Source organism: Hyaena hyaena, unplaced genomic scaffold, assembly GCF_003009895.1.
Source record: "Hyaena hyaena isolate Hyena2069 unplaced genomic scaffold, ASM300989v1 scaffold_535, whole genome shotgun sequence".
Classification (NCBI taxonomy): domain Eukaryota; kingdom Metazoa; phylum Chordata; class Mammalia; order Carnivora; family Hyaenidae; genus Hyaena; species Hyaena hyaena.
The window spans coordinates 305,719-322,688 of NW_024081167.1; the positions used below are offsets into that span (position 1 = coordinate 305,719).

The window sequence follows — 16,970 nt, forward strand, 5'->3', positions numbered from 1 at the left end:
GGTAAGGGAATGAAAAAAAGTATAATCCTAAGTACAAAGACAGTATAAGAAAAGCACTAGTAAACAAGACACATCAACAGATATTTAGAAGATAGAACACAATTACATCAATAATAACTCCCTTAATAAAAAGCAGAGAACTAAAATGTTCCTGCAAAAGAGAATGATAGCAAGCCAGTTCTTGGTGCAGAGCCCCAAAAGTCTCACAAATTAAAAGCAAATGAAAATGAAGTGGAAAAAACCAGATAAGAACTAATGCAATGTATGCATAAGGAGTAGTTTCATTTCTCCCCTCTGTGGATCTTTGCACGACGTTGCTAGCTATGCGTCTTCTCTGCCACCTAACAGAAGACTGCAGGATAGGGGAAGATCCAGATTTTGTGGGCCCGAAGCCTAAGCAGTATGGAGAAGTGGCCCTCTTTAAGAGGAAATAAATTACATTACAAAATTAGACCATTAAAAGAATATTGAGAATGAGCAAAGAGAGCATAACAAATTACAAAAGAGAAAAGTAACATAATATTTTAATTATTAAATGTCAGATTCCTCTATATTTTTCCTCCTTTTTTGCTCCATACTCATTGATTATCTCTACATATGACAATAATTATACATATTTTCCGTACAATAAAATAATCAGTCTTTCCACTGGAAGTGTTGGGTGGAATTTGTTTTTTTATTATTGATAGTAGGAATGCCTAAAACAAGTGACTTAACATAGATAATACCCTCTGTTGTAGTGCTACAGATTTCTTTCCTATAAATACAGAAATGCTGCTTTGTGAAATTCCTATCAAAAAAGATAAAGAGTTAATTGATGCACTTATAACTGTATATGTAACATTATCAAATATATTCCTAAAAGGAGAGCATATCTCTTTTGATCAGATGTCAGTGACTACCAGATTCTCTGTTTACAATTTTACATGCTTAATGTTTGGAAGAATGTTTAAGCCTGATGTTTGGCTGTGTATATTTTAAACGTTTCTCCTCCCCAAAAGCATCTGGTGCTGGGAGACATCATTTTGCTTTACACCTGTGCTCTTGCATAGTGAGTGATAGGAGTTTCTAGGACATTATTTCTAGAGCAATGACTTTCCTATCCTGTCAAACATAAACAAAGCCAGATACTAGTTAAAGTGCTAATATACTCTTACAGTAGATAAGAGACCAACATGAATTGAACTTCATTTTGTATAGAGGTAACTGGGCATTTTAAAGGAAGAATGAGGGAATAGGTGGGGAGGGTGGGGGCATAGAGGCTCAGAAGATTCAGGAAAATGAAAAATTACAGAAGTGTGAAAGAGGGCATTGGCCCACATAAAACCCATCTTGGTTTGCTAACTGGCACTTAACCAAAGTTAGGTTCCTACCTTCCCACAGAGGCTGGGAGACAAGTCTTTATAAGCTAAAGTTGAGGCATAGTCAAGAAAGGATGTAAATGAACCTGGTGAAAGTTATGTCAAGGAGAAAATCTTTTGTCGGGGCACCTGAGTGACTCAGTCGGGTAAGCGTCTGACTTCAGCTCAGGTCATGATCTTACAGTTCATGAGTTCGAGCCCCGCATCCGGCTCTGTGCCAACAGCTTGGAGCCTGGAGCCTGCTTTGGATTCTGTCTTCCTCTCTCTCTGCCCCTCCCCCACTTGTGCTCTGTCTCTCTTTCTCAAAAATAAACAGTAAAAAAATTATTTGTCAATACCATAAAGTGACTTCAGATCACAAAACTATATCCCATTAAATGAAGCTAATTATCTAACTATTCCTAATTTAGCTTATTCTTAGTTATACCTCAAAGTGCCTCTAGCCATTATAATGTTGCCTAATGCAAGATGAAGTGTAATGGAGGGGAAATTGGTATAAAGACAGAAGTCTTCACTGTTTGTGACTTAAATATCTTTACTGTTTGCAAATATTACAAAAAACATATGCATGTGAACAGTAAATTTGAAGGTATTCTTTGGAGTAATAGAATCAAAGTATCTTTTTAAAATTTTTTTAATGTTTATTTATTTATTTTTGAGAGAGAGAAATAGTGTGAACTTGGGAGGGGCAGAGATAGAGGGGGACAGAGGATCCAAAGTAGGCTCTGTGCTGACATTAGAGAGCCTGTTGCAAGCCCAGTGCGGGGTTCAAACCAATGAACCCTGAGGTCATGACTGGAGCCAAAGTCCAACGCTGAACCAGACTGAGCCACTCAGACCCCTAGAATCAAAGTATCTTGAGACTCAGAGTCCACAACATAGCAGAGAGCAGAAGTAAGGGGATATATGCAGTTAGAACCCCCGTACTCCTCCATGGTCAGTGCTGGCAAAGATTAGCTTACACAGAGAATTATTCTTTGGAGAGGTAGAGTGTCTCCATAGGGAGAAATACCCTATTTAGGGGTCTTGACCATGTCTCTAAGTTACCCAACAGTGAATCTACCAGTCACCAAGACCTTCCCACATATACAAACTTCCAATCTGATTTTTAGTATTGTTCTTATAAATATGTAGTCATATATCACCAAACCTTTATAGAAAACCTCTAACTAATACCTCCTCACACCAGTCAGAGTGGCTAAAATGAACAAATCAGGAGACTATAGATGCTGGTGAGGATGTGGAGAAACGAGCACCCTCCTACACTGCTGGTGGGAATGTAAACTGGTGCAGCCCCTCTGGAAAACAGTGTGGAGGTTCCTCAAAAAATTAACAATAGAACTCCCATATGATCCGGCAATAACACTGCTAGGAATTTACCCAAGAGATACAGGAGTGCTGATGCCTAGGAGCACATGTACCCCAATGTTCAGAGCAGCACTTTCAACAATAGCCAAAACATGGAAAGAGCCTAAATGTCCATCAACTGACAAATGGATCATGAAGATTGGTTTATCTCTACAATGGAATACTACATGGCAATGAGAAAGAATGAAATCTGGCTATTTGTAGCAACGTGGATGGAACTCAAGGTTGTTATGCTGAGCAAAATAAATCAGGCAGAGAAGGACAGATACCATATGTTTTAACTTTTAAGTGGAACAGAAGAAACTTAACAGAGGACCATAGGGATGGAGAAGGGGAAAAATTAGTTGGGGAGAGGGAGGGAGGCAAACCATGAGAGACTCTTGAATACTGAGAACAAACTGAAGGCTGATGGGGAGAGGAGGGGAGGGGGATGATAGGCATGGAGGAGGGCACTTGTTGGGATGAATACTGGGTGTTATATGGAAACCAACTTGACAATAAACTATGAAAGAAAGGAAGAAAGAAAGAAAACCTCTAACTAAAAGACACAAACCAGCAAACTAAATAAAAGAATATCCTCAGAAAGATAGTTATTGCAACAATGACAAATCAAATTTTTTTAAGTAACAAAGAACAAAAGGGACTTACTTTTTAAAAATGCTGTGGAAATGCAAATGAGCATACTAGTAAAAGAGTTAGATGATAAGCTTAGGAAATCTCTCAGAGAATAAAACAAAAATACAGATGGAAAGTAAGAGGAAGAGACAAAATTATTAGAAAACCAACTCAGGGTGTTCAAGATTTCTTTAATAAGAGAAGAAGAAAGAACAGAAAGTATCACAGACATCAAGAACTTTCTCTGTAGGTGAAGGATTACAAAAAGACCATCAAATACCTAGCATGAAGAAGTGACACACATTACATATATCATTTTGAATTTTTAGAACACCAGGGATCCTAAAAAAGTTTACAGAAAAGAGGAAAATCACATACAAATGATTTCACTTCAGAATCATATCAGACTTCTCAGAAGACAATGGAGCACTGTTTTTCATAACTGAAGGAAAAATAATTCAACTCTAGAATGCTATGCCTACTCCAACTATCAGTCAAAGGCAGAGTAAATATATTAAAAGATATAGAAGATTTCAAAGTAATTTGCCTTCTGTGTACCCTTTCATAGAAGCTACTGGATAATGAGTTCACCAAAATGATGAAGTAAATCAAGAAAGAGTAAATAATGTCTTGCCCTCCAAATTAAAGATTAAATATAGGGGAGAGAAAAGGGAATTAGATGATAGTAAAGAGAAATGCCAGGACAACAACTGTTCACTAGACCTTGGAAGCAGCTCATAGCCGTTAGAGCAAGAGAACAGAAGTCTTCAGGAGAGATGTATTTTCCACCTACCCTGTCCCAAATGAAATATGAGATGTGTTTTATTATTTTGGACATAGTTCAGTCTTTCTGAGAGATATGATAGTACTGCATGAGGACAAATAAATCAGGATTTAGAGAAGTTATTTCTGTCAGTCACAAAGTTCCTCTTGGAGCTTAGAATCAAAACTGGAAAGCCATAATCCAGGGAACATACTTTATTTACAATGCGTTATGTCAAAATTACAATGCAAAATAGAAAAAAGCAGTACCCTAGGAGAAGAGATTAGAAAAAAGTAGTACCCTAGGAGAAGAAATTACTTTTTAAGAATAGTTGCATATTTTGATGCACAGTTTACAGAGTATTTTTTGCATAATATTTTGGTTATGATAAAGTGCTTCGGAAGAATTTGAGATGGAGAGGTGACATGGGAATGGAGAATGGGATATGTGCGAGCACTAATAATTGGGGTGGAATTGGGGTGGATGCCATAAAATTCTCAGAATTCACTGTAAACCTTTTATGGTACTGGTAGAGTGTTGAAACAGATACAACTGACTTTTCCATTGCTCATGATTTAATGACTGAACTACAACCTCTACTCTGGATCACTGGCATGACTTCAGACTCCTACTGGGTGACAGTTAGACTGATTTGATCACAGATGCAAAATCTATGATCTGAAATTTTTTTTGGCAATTAAATGGTATTAAAAGGATCAGCTTTTTTTTTAAATGACAGGATTTTTCTCTCTTTAGCTTCAAATTTTTATCTTAAACATTAACGGGAATTTTTCTAAAATTAATTCAGCATCTCTTCCGTAAGTTGAGTAGAGAACCTATCTTGAACTTTGATTTTTATTCTAATTGTTATGTGTTCTTCTTTTTTGAGGAGGCAGTATCAACTTGATCATATTATAGAGCTTTTTAAAAAATATATTTCACTATATTTACCATTGCTCAAGTAAATAGACCCATGTCTCAAAACATGTTTAGGAGTTTCTTTTTAAATATGTTTTATGTTAGGAAGAGCATATGGGATGATGAAACCTGACCTCTTTGTGTAGCCATGGAAGTAACCAACTGTGAAGTTGGCAAACATCACTAATAGCAGATAAAGGAACGCTTAATTGAGTAACTGGTCTTTCCAGACCTGCTGGCCATACACCAAATCTAAATGAATTGAGAAATAAAAGATGCCTTATAATCCTTTAGAAACCTCGGACATTCTACTCATAATAACACATTTGCCATATTAAATCAGTTTCCTTACATCTTAGTTTATTTATCTTCAACAGAAATGAGAGATTACAATAACTTTCTACAAGAATCATTGTGAGAATTAAATGTTTCTCTTGTAATAGATTCTCAATAACTCTTCATTTCTCTTTTACTGCTCCAGGTGTTTTCCTCCTTACAAAAGTAGGCAATTGTAAACATACCATCCACAGAATTGACTTAAATGCATATATGTCCCGGGTGCCTGGGTGCCTCAGTTAGTTAAGCATCCAACTCTTAATTTCAGCTCAGTTCATGATCTCAACGATTGTGAGATTGAGCTCTGAGTCAGGCTCTGCTCTGGTCATGGAGCCTATTTTAAGATTCTCTCTATCTCAGTCTCTCTCTCTCTCTGTTTCTCTCTCTCTCTCCTTCCCCACGCCCCCATGCTCTCCCCCACTGCACATGTGTACTGTCTCTCTCTCATGCTCTCTAATTAAAAAAAAAAAGCGAATAAAAAAAATAAAAATTTCCCAGTTTTAATTTGGGAAGGTGGAGGAATCAGCAGAATAGCTTTTTTTTGTAAATGCATATGTCCTTCTTCCTTTATGTATAATTTCCTTGTTTCAAAAGGAGAAATAGGAAACTTACCCTTTTTAATTTAAAACATGAAGTGTGTTTTTTCCATTGCTTACCTGAGCTAACATACTTGGACTTTTGCAAAGAAAATGAGAATATTTGCCATTTATTAATGTTAGGGATATAGAAAGGGAAAAGCTAGCCCATGCTAAACTCCTTCATCCTAGTCAACTTCTTGAATTTCTCCTGCCTTTCTGTGATCTGTCCACTTTCTCCATATGAAAACAGCTTACTCTGCATCAGGAATATTGACCTCCTAAAGAACTACAAACAATAACTTGGAGTGTGATAGCCTTCCTACTTTTATTACCTCTGTATCAAAGATACATAAATTTCAGATTTGAGAAAGAAAAGGAAATCTATGAAAATATTTCCTTTCTTAATCATTTTTAGTCATTTAACTCAGAAAATTATTTTCAAAATTTAGAATTGATATTTTAATAATTTTTTCTCTACTTATTTTATATCTCCTTTGATAGATGAAAATAAAACTTTTAGTGTACTTCACTAGAAGTCATGGTGGACTTAGCTTTAGATATGTGAGCTCTTGTACCAAAATCCATTAGTTGGTAATAATATCATCTGATGGAGGGAGTCTGCCTATCCACTCCCAAATTGCAGCCTTCCCTTCTCCAACCTCTATTTTACTTTGAAAAAGTGAAAATATTATCAGAGTCAGCCAGATTCTTAAATAAGATTTGTTATATTCTATGATGTTTAAATAATGATATACTGAAATATTCCAACATATGTACTATATATATATGTATGTATGTATATATGTAGATAATACCAAATAAAACACACATAAAATATGTGAATATATTTACATATATAAATGTATGTGTATATGTATATATAAAAATATAAAATAATACCGCCATTCTAGTAAAAAATATGCTGATTAATATCTACATTTATTTTCACTCACATCTTTTCTATTTGCTTATGATCTTAGCCATATTGGATATATGCTTTTAGGGAAGATTGTGGTTTTTTTATATAAGTGTAACAATTCAAATTCTAAATGTTTTGGTTTTTAAAAACTTTTTCTATCTAGAAATTGACATAGAACGCTGTGTGCGAGAATCAATCAACCTCTTTTGCTGGACTCCTAAAAGTGCTACATACAGGCAGCATGCTCAGCCTCCAAAGCCAACTTCTGATAGCAGTGGAGTCAGAAGTTCAACACCTTTTTTCTCCAATGAGTGTCCAGATCCTCCAAAAACAGACTTGGTATGTATTTCCAAAGTTAATTTACAAACTCTAAGGAAGATGGATGTTAAAAATACAGTGTAGCATAATTATTACTCATAATATTGTTACTTATGTCCTTTTAGCATATATATTCTCTTATATGTGATTGTATTTATGTAACTTTCTGAAAACGTTTATATCTATTTAGTTATATAATTAAGATTGACATTCCTTCAGGTAACAAGTTTCACATTTTTTCTATGTAATCATAGTGTCTCAACTTGTCATATACTAAAAGGATTACAGAAGCAAAAGGAAGAATTATAAAAATAAAGACAGAGTTCTTAATATTAGAATAAGAATGTGTATTTATTGATTGCCGATTGACCAAAAAAAAAAAAAAATAGCATTTTGAAAAGCTATGCCAGTCAGGTTTTTCAACATTATTATTCTTTCGAAATACTTGGCTTTATAAATATGGTTGACCAAGCTTTAAGCTATAATAATTCATGTATTTCAAACATTCCAATAGTACCACAATATCTTAATTATTTTCATGAAATTGAATTTCAATTAGTATGTATATAGAGATTTTTAGATACTTTAACAAATTTAATAGGCTAGGCTATAACTTATAAAAGTAACATTTTAGTGATGAAACATTGTCAATTTTCTTTCATATGTGTTAAACAATAGATTTGCCCTTAGACATTTTTAGAACTAGGTAATTTTGCAAAAATTTGCAATTTTCACCTCTTTGTTCTTTCTGTGATTTTTCATGTTTCCAAAATATGAGGGCATCCATGACATTATCCCATCATGGTCAAATTGTATTTATTAAAGGTACTTATAAACATGACTTTGATTGTGGTTGAATACAAGGTAGTTTTAGTAATCACAGTTTCTGCTTCCAGAAATATAGATAATAAAGAGGAAAACAGCTACTTGAATACATGTATGAAAAATTATGGTAGGATACTTCAAAACATCTTAAGACAGAAAACTAGAATAGGAACCTGCACTAATAATAAATATTTGCATTACAGTTTTCCAAAAGTAGACGAGGCCTCCCAAAGAAAAATAAATTCTTGAACACTGGAAGTGTTCCAACAGATGATGTATTTTTTTAAGTTTATTTATCTTGAGAGAGAGAGAGGAGAAAATGTGAGTTGGGGAAGGGCAGAGAGAGAGAGGGAGAGAGAGAATCCCAGGTAGGCTTCACACTGACAGCACAGAGCCTGATGTAGGGCTCGAACCCACAAACCATAAGATAATGACTTAACCTGAAACCAAGAGTTGGATGTTTAACCAACTGAGCCACCCGGACTCCCTCCATCAGATGATATTATTACCAACTAATGGATTTTGGTAGAAGAGTTCACATATCTAAAGCTAAGGCCATCTTAGATGGCCTGTAAGGTTACTTGAAACTCTGAAATTTAATGATTCTATATAAAAACTTGTAGTTTTCTCTTTTCAAATTATAAAATGTATCCTCTTCATGGTAGAAAAACATTAATTCACATCTCCATACTAGAGAGATATCCTTTGGCAGATGAGCAGCTTTTAGTTAACTATAATGGCATTTAATGAAGGGGAAGGTGAGGAAGTATAGCAATTAATAAGATAACTCTGAGTTGGGAGTTGTAAAAATTAAGTAAAAATAAAGATATAAGGGAATTATAATATCTGAATACTTGGTGTCTCCTTAAAATATACCAGAATTTTTTTTATGTAGACACATCATTTACTTCTCATAGGAACCTATAACAAAGTATGATTATCCCTATTTTATAATAATAGCATAAAACTAAACCCAGAAAGGGATTAATAGTTTAGATAGCTAGTAAATAGTAATATAAAATTGAACCCCAGGTGATTAAGACATCATAGGATGTGTTTTTTTAATTAATTGAACTATAATTTGCATACCATAAATTTCACCCTTTTTAAGTATAAAATTCAATGTTGTTTTTACAATATTTACAAGGTTATGCAACTATCACCAGTGTCTAATTCCAGCATATTTTCTTTCTTTGTTTTTAAGGTTTTTTTTAATTTCTGAGAGAGAGAGACAGAGAGAGAGAGAGACAGCGTGAGCAGGGGAGGGTCAGAGAGAGAGGGAGACACAGAATCCGAAACAGGCTCCAGGCTCTGAGCCGGCAGTCAGCACAGAGCCCAACTCGGGGCTCAAACCCACAAACTGTGAGATCATGATCTGAGCCGAAGTTGGACACTCAACCGACTGAGCCACCCAGGTGCCCCTAATTCCAGCATATTTTCATCGCCCCAGAAAGAAAACTCTACATCCAGTATGAGTCTCTCATAAGTGCGATGTGCCATCTTGCAGGTGCAGGGATGGTAGCACACTTTGAGGGGAACAGGAAGAAGACTAGGTATAGAATGTCATGAGTGAAGATGAGAATGGAAAATGATAAACTTAGAGACATATCAATCAGTAAGATCTTATACAATGCCAAATATTGACTCTATGCCAAATGAGAGGAGAAGCTATTGTAAGATATTGAGCAGATTTGTAACATGATCTGACTTACATGTGAAAGGATTATTTTGGCTACTGTAGGAAAAAGAGACAATAGAAGGACAAAGGCAAAATGGTGACTCAGGAGAAAGTATGGTGGTTTGGATCCAGGAGTCTAATAGTGGAGGAGATGAGAAGTAATCAGATATACTCTGAAAACAAATCCAAGAGATTGTGCTGATTGATTAATTATGAGATATAGATAGAGAGAGGAATCAAGGATAAATGCAGAGTTTTGGGCCTAGGCTAGAAGAATGGTGTTTTGGTGTTTTCATTCACTGGTTAAGGAAGACTATAGGAGAAACAGGTTGAAAGGTAGAAATTTTAACATACAGATTTAGAGATTGTTAGTTGTCCATAACGAAGAATAAATACATTATTTATTTTAGATTCATTTTATAGTTAGCAAACTTGTTTGATTTTATATTTTTAATACAATTTATTTTTTAGACAGTAGGTTTACAGCAAAATTGAACAGTAAGTTTAGAGATTTCCCATATGCTCCTGGTTCCCACACATGCAGAGCCTCCCCCATTAGTAACATCCCCCACAGAGTGGTACATTTGTTATAACTGATAAACCTACCTTGACAATTACTATCACTCAAAGTCCATAGTTTATATTAGGGTTCACTCTTCGTGTTCTACACTCTATGAGTTTGAACAAAAGTATGATGACTTGTATGCATGGTTATGGTGTCCAGAATAGTTCCACTGCCCTAAAAATCCCCTATGTTCTACTTATTTATCCTGCCCTCTCTCTCAAACACTAGGAACACACATCTTTTTCCTATGTCCATAGTTTTTCCTTTTCCATAATGTCATAGAGTTAGAATCCTACAGTATGTAGTCTTTTCAGATTGACTTCTTTCACTTGGTAATATACATTTAAGTTTCCTCTGTGTCTTTTCGTGTCTTGATACCTCATTTTTTAGTGCTGAATAATAGTTCATTTTCAGATGTACCAGTTTTTTAACCATTCATCTACTGAAGGACATCTTGGTTCTTCTAAGTTTTAGCAATTATAAATAAGGCTTCATGAGCATCCATGTGCAATTTTTGTGTGGACCAAAGTTTTCACCTCCTTTGAGTAAATAACAAGTATTTTGGAATTTATTCTCTCTTTAAATCTAATAGATTGTGGATTCTCTCAAATGTTTATGAAGCTAATACAATCAAATATATCTTTGTAGTTACTACTTTTATTATTACATCTTTGATTTTTTTTTATCTTACTGCATTGGACGAGACCTGTAGTGTAAACTGGAAGTTATGAGAGTGCGTAGATTTATTTATACTTGAATTTAATGAAAATTCTTCTAAATTCACCATTAAGTTTTATGTTTTTGATAAATACTGTATTTGGGTGATGAATTTCCCTTTTTCTATATGGAAAATTTCCCTCTTTTTCTCATAGTAGAGTAATTATAATGAATAAGTTGAATTTTATCAAATACTTCTTCTATTAGTAAGGATTGATTAGTATCATCTATTTCCTCCTTTAATGTGGTAATGTGTGACAATTATTAAAATTTCTGATAGTAAGTGGTCCTTGCATTCCTGAGATAGATAGTAGGTCACTACAAAAAACAGAAATACTGACTATATTTGATTTGCTAATATTGGATTTCTGTGTCTATGTTCATAGGTGAGATAAATTTATAATTTTCTGTCTGTCCTTGTTAGTCTTTAATCTTAAGATTATATTTCTCCATCCTTCTTATTATTGTCCAATCACTTTGTATAAAAGGAATTATGTTTCTTATGGATGGAGTAAAACTTGTCTATGAAACCTGAGCCTGTTGTCTTTTAATTAGGGAGATATTGATTATTCATTCTTCTTAAGTCAATTTTTATAAGTTTATAGGTTTCTTAAAATTGTCCATCTAAAATACCATACTTGTTTTATCAGAATTCTTTTTAAAAGTATCTATTCTGTCTGATTTTCATATTTATATAATTCTTTTTTCAGAGTATTTTAATTTTTTATATGTTACCTGAAATTTTGTCCCTGTTTTCCATCCTATTGTTTATTTGAAGTCTTCTTGGTTCAGATTTAAATGTTTAATATAATAGAAAGTAGATGCAAAAAAGTAATGTATGCATGCACTGTAAAAGCATATTCACCAAATTTAGAATGATCACAATTCAGATTTATATACTATATATCAGTGTCAGAATCTAAACAGATAAAAAATGGCTTTTTAAAATTGAAACACAGACTGCACTCTGACTATAGAATGGAAACTTGAAAACAGCTATGAGAGGAAAACTCTAGTTAACATTAATTTATACATGCATCTATCATGCTTATTTCCTGAAGTAGACCCCTTGTAGTAGAAAAAGCATGAGTTTTGCTGTAAATGGACTTGGCTTTAAATTTCGTCCTGCTCCTTTGGTTTTATAATTTTACAATATTTATAATTGCTCTAATTTCCTATTTGTAAAAGTAAGCATAATTATAATAATTGCTACCTTGTAGAATTGTTTTAAGAATGGTATATGTAGAGTACCTTAGTTCAGTGTCTAATACATAATAAGCACTCAAAACTGGTAACAATTATTATTGCATGTTTAGTAATTCAAGATTAAATGCTTAAACTTTGAAAACTTACACAAGAATTTTATGACAACATATCTAAATAATGTGTACAAAAGAAGAGATATTCTGGTATTTTATTTCCCCTCAGCATTGCTAGCTTTATTACTATCTCATTACGTTTAGAAGTCACTACAAACACAAAGGGGGGAGTAAGGGAGAGGGAGGCTGGCTCTCCAAAGAAAGAATCATTCTGGCAGTTTTACCTCATAAGTTCAGTTTAAGATTTCATTTTGACCTTTACTTCTTAGTTTTAATACTATTTTGATCTGGAAACTACTAAAGAATTGCCAAAAGAATTATTTCATCTAGTGCCAATGTCTTTCCCATCAGCTTTTCCTTAAATAGCTGATTCTGCTTCACAATTCTGACCACAGCTTATTAATTTAAAAAAAATATATAGCTAGATAGATTTATGTGTAAATATCTCTCTCTCTGTATGTGTGTGTGTCTATGTATATATATGTATATAGATTTGTATAAAAGTATGTAGCTGATGAATAGGATGAAATGGATTTTTTAAAACTGGATATATTTTGAAATTCCTATTCATAATAAGTAAATGAACTAGTGGGTTGAAAATAGATGGATTTTGACATTTGTTATCATGTTGAAAATTATCTTAAACTATAAAGGAATTGTGACTGGGAGAGGAATGGGAGAGGAGTGGAAAAATATACACTCAAGGGAACATTTAAGGTTGGAAAAATATATACTCAGCATTTAATTAATAATTTTGTATATTGTGGAAAATTTTTGTGACACAAGCTATGAAAGTTAATCTGGGCAATTATTTTCCCTGCTAGTAGAGGAATAATATATGTGTAGTGTTTCTCAACATGTAACAAAACTAGTGTCCCCACCACCAAAGTCTCTCTAAGATATATGGATAAATTATATAACTGTCAATATCCTTTATCAACCTTTTTTAACTATCCTTTCACCAACCTACATTTTAAAAGAGCAAATTTCATTCTTTAATTGTTCTTTGGTCTTTATTTTCAATATGTCCATGTTTGAAGATTGTACACCAAAGTGAGAGTGAAGCATGGTTGAACCAAGCTGAGTGGTTTTTTTTCTTTTCCTTATTCCGAGATGAATTATTTACCAAGATTCTTCTGTGTTCATTAAAATAAATAAATAAATAAACACACGCAGACACATACACACACACATATATATGTATGTATGTATGTGTGTGTGTATATATATATATATATATATATATATATATATATAGCACATGCCCTGACTATTCAGATAAATTTGTAAACAAATATTAATTGGAATGATTGGAAAGGGAGTGGGCATTATAATTTAGTGCTTTGACCATAAGATTTGGGGAAGATGGGAAGTTCTTAAAATTCTTCAATTGAGTTATTTCTCCATGTCTCATCACCACCGTTGAACTGTTGATGAATTTATTTAAAAAAAAAAAAAAAAAAGCAACTGCTGCTAAATCTATCTCAGCATTACCTTTAGAATCCAATAGGATTGGTTGCCTAGGTGGCTCAGTCAGTTAAGTGTCTGACTTCAGCTCTGGTCATGGTCTTGAAGTTTGTGAATTCGAGCCCTGCATCAGGGTCTGTGCTGACAGCTCAGAGCCTGAAGCCTGTTTCAGATTCTGTGTCTCCCTCTCTCTCTTCCCCACCCCTGCTCATTCTCTCTCTGTCAGAAATAAATAAACATTAAAAAAAATTTAAAGAAAGCAATAGGATTACATGTGTAATTTTCAGCTCAGGAAATTTATAGATACACTAGAGAAAAAGTATATCCGAGGCATTAGATCTCTTGAATCCAATGAAACTATTGTGAATGTGAGTGACTGTGTTTTCAAAGGCCATCTTTAGAATTAATATGTTGTTTTCTGTTTGGTTACATACGCTTCTTTTGTCAGATTTAGATTATTTTTGATAGTACATAGCATCACGAAGCTAAAGCTACTACATTGTATCTTTGCTACTGTCTTCCATTGTCACTTTGAGATTCAAACTATCATAGAATCAGTTGGCAGTTTTTACAAAATAGACCCAAGTCCTTCAATTCTTGTTAGGTCTTCATATTAATACCACCTACATGTGATAAAAAGACACATTGCTGTATCTGTATAATACTTATTGGACAGGTTTTTTGTTTTTGTTTTGAGATAGAGAAAGCACACACACATGGGTGGGGAAGGGACAATGGGAGAGGGAGAGACAGAATCTTAAGCAATCTTAATCCTAATCATGCTCAGGGCTCCATCCTGTGACCATGAGATCATGACCATAGCCCAAAACAAGAATTGGGCACTCATCTGACTTAGCCACTGAGGTACCTCCAGATGTTATCATGTTATTTTTAAGATATTGTTATATATCTGTACTCAGAAATAAATCTGTTCAAGTGTTTGTAATGCTTTCACAAAACACACACACACACACTGTCGGCTACAAGTAAATTTCAGTAAATTTTAAGAATTGGCAATAATATAGACAACATTCCTCAGATCATTATTTAGTCAAATTGGAAAGTAATAAAAAATAAAAATAAAAAACTTCTTCCTACTTGGAAATTAAAAATAAGCAAGCAGGGGTGCCTGGGTGGCTCAGTTAAACATCTGACTCTTGGTTTCAGCTCAGGTCACGATCTCACAGTTTCATGACTTTGAGCCCCATGTTGGACTCCTTGCTGACATTGTGGAGCTTGCTTGGGATTTTCCATCTCCCTCTGTCTCTTCCCCTCCCCAACTCTTGCTGTCTCTGTCTCTCTCAAAATAAATAAATAAACTTTTTAAAAAAATAAAGTAAAAATAAACCAAAAAATTAAACAACTTCTTAATTCTTCCAATAAGGAGGAAATTCCATGAGAGTTCTAGAGTATCTAGAAAATAATATGAGAACCCTACATATCAGAGTCTATGGATATAGCTATAGTGGATATTTTTCTTAACATATTCATAATGCCTACATATACTATATATTTACTGATGGTCCTTATCAACTCATTTTATTTCAATGAGCCTTTGACAGATATATTTACTTATATAAATAAGATTAAGAATTCCTTTATCACCATGAGCAGTTTGAACACCATCCTAATAAAAGGTGTATGGAAAATAAAAATAATATTGTATATTTATATAATTTTGTTTTACCTATTCTTTCTAATGGATACTGAACTTTGGTAAAGAGCCCATTCACTGGAATTGGTCACATTAATTCTGCTAACAAGAGAATTTGCAACACTATGGAGTTCTACTATTAATGTTATGGTGTATTAAGTATGTAGGGACCAAGATTTTACAATAATACACAAGTTGTAACTTTATAAATACTAAGTTCTTAAGACTTAAAAGAAGCTGGGTAGTTGTAATTATTCACAGTAAAATAAAGGAATACTTAAATACACAGACTTGAAATTATATTTTAAGAACCTATTGTAGCTATTCTAGTCATGTATCCAACCATCTTTTAATTTGAATACTCTAAGACTACCAGAAATCCTTTCTCCTTCTTAATGATACTATCATCTTATGTATGAAAGTTATATTTAATTTTTATTACATTTTATTTAAGTGATGAGTTTTACCCTTTCAAAAATATGTTGTACTCTGTCATAAATATCATGGGGAAAAATATGTAACTTCATATTTTTAAAATAAGACTATATAAGTTGCTGAAGGAGAGAAGATCAAAAGAAATGGCATAATCAGAGAGACATATCCTTGAACTCTATGAACTTCAGTTGATTTTATTAATTCTGTATTTTAACTTATTTTGAGCCCTTGTACTGAGAAGAATGGTGTTAGTGGAAACCCTTAGTCTTTGTCAAGAAATGCTTTAGTTAGTTCAGGGTTCAATAATTACACCAGCGATATTTCTGAAGTCTGTATGTTAAAAGAAAGAATTTTGATATTAAGCAGAGCTAATCATCAGAGAGAGTTTCTTTGATCTCTCTCTAAACTAAGCCAGGTTTTTATTTCTGTTAGTCAAAAAAAAGTTGGATAGAGCTAATGAGAACTTGTTTCTGAAGTTAAGGAAGTGAATAACTGACATAGAGTAGTCTGTCAGAGTTTGATACTTCATTAAGGACTGTTTAGGTTAAAATTACACGATAAAGCTGTATCTATTACCAAATATTAAAGAAAGTGAAATTTAATGGATAAAGGCTTACGATTTTTGAAACCTATTTGTTATTTCTTAGTGTTTAATAGTATAGCTGATTGTTTTCTTTACATGTAATCTTTTGTTTATCATTTATAATAGTCTGCCATTCCATTTTAATCCATTTACCATAATTAGGACATTACCAGATTATCCAGTTGTTATTCAATTAGCTATTTATACCAGAGAGCTAAATTAAAATTCCTGAGAAAATTCTTAAATTTTTGGTGATAAATGTCCTTACATCCTTAAAAATGGAATAAGTGATTGCAAGATTATCACATTATTGTCTCAATTACATGTAGATCTAAAGATAGAGAATATCACCATTCTATAATAGTTTTTTTTTTAATTTACATGACTAAATTATTCCATTATGTGCGTGCACACACACACACACACACACACACACACAGAATGTATGTATCTTACCCTCTACGTCACCTGTCTTATACTCACTTTGTGCTCTACTTTCTCCATCCCCCTGGCAGATGTCACAAGTTATTTTTTTCAGTCTTAATCTCACT

The 16,970-nt window shown here is 33.4% G+C and overlaps 1 protein-coding gene across 3 annotated transcripts in view; it reads left to right on the plus strand.

Moving 5' to 3' along the window:
- TBCK (TBC1 domain containing kinase) overlaps window positions 1-16,970 on the plus strand; it is a 192,281-nt gene that overhangs the window by 114,120 nt on the left and 61,191 nt on the right. For all 3 annotated transcript variants that reach the window (XM_039255615.1, XM_039255614.1, XM_039255616.1), the window contains exon 23: window positions 7,022-7,197. In XM_039255615.1, the coding sequence (XP_039111546.1) occupies window positions 7,022-7,197 (176 nt within the window). The remainder of the gene's footprint in view (window positions 1-7,021; window positions 7,198-16,970) is intronic.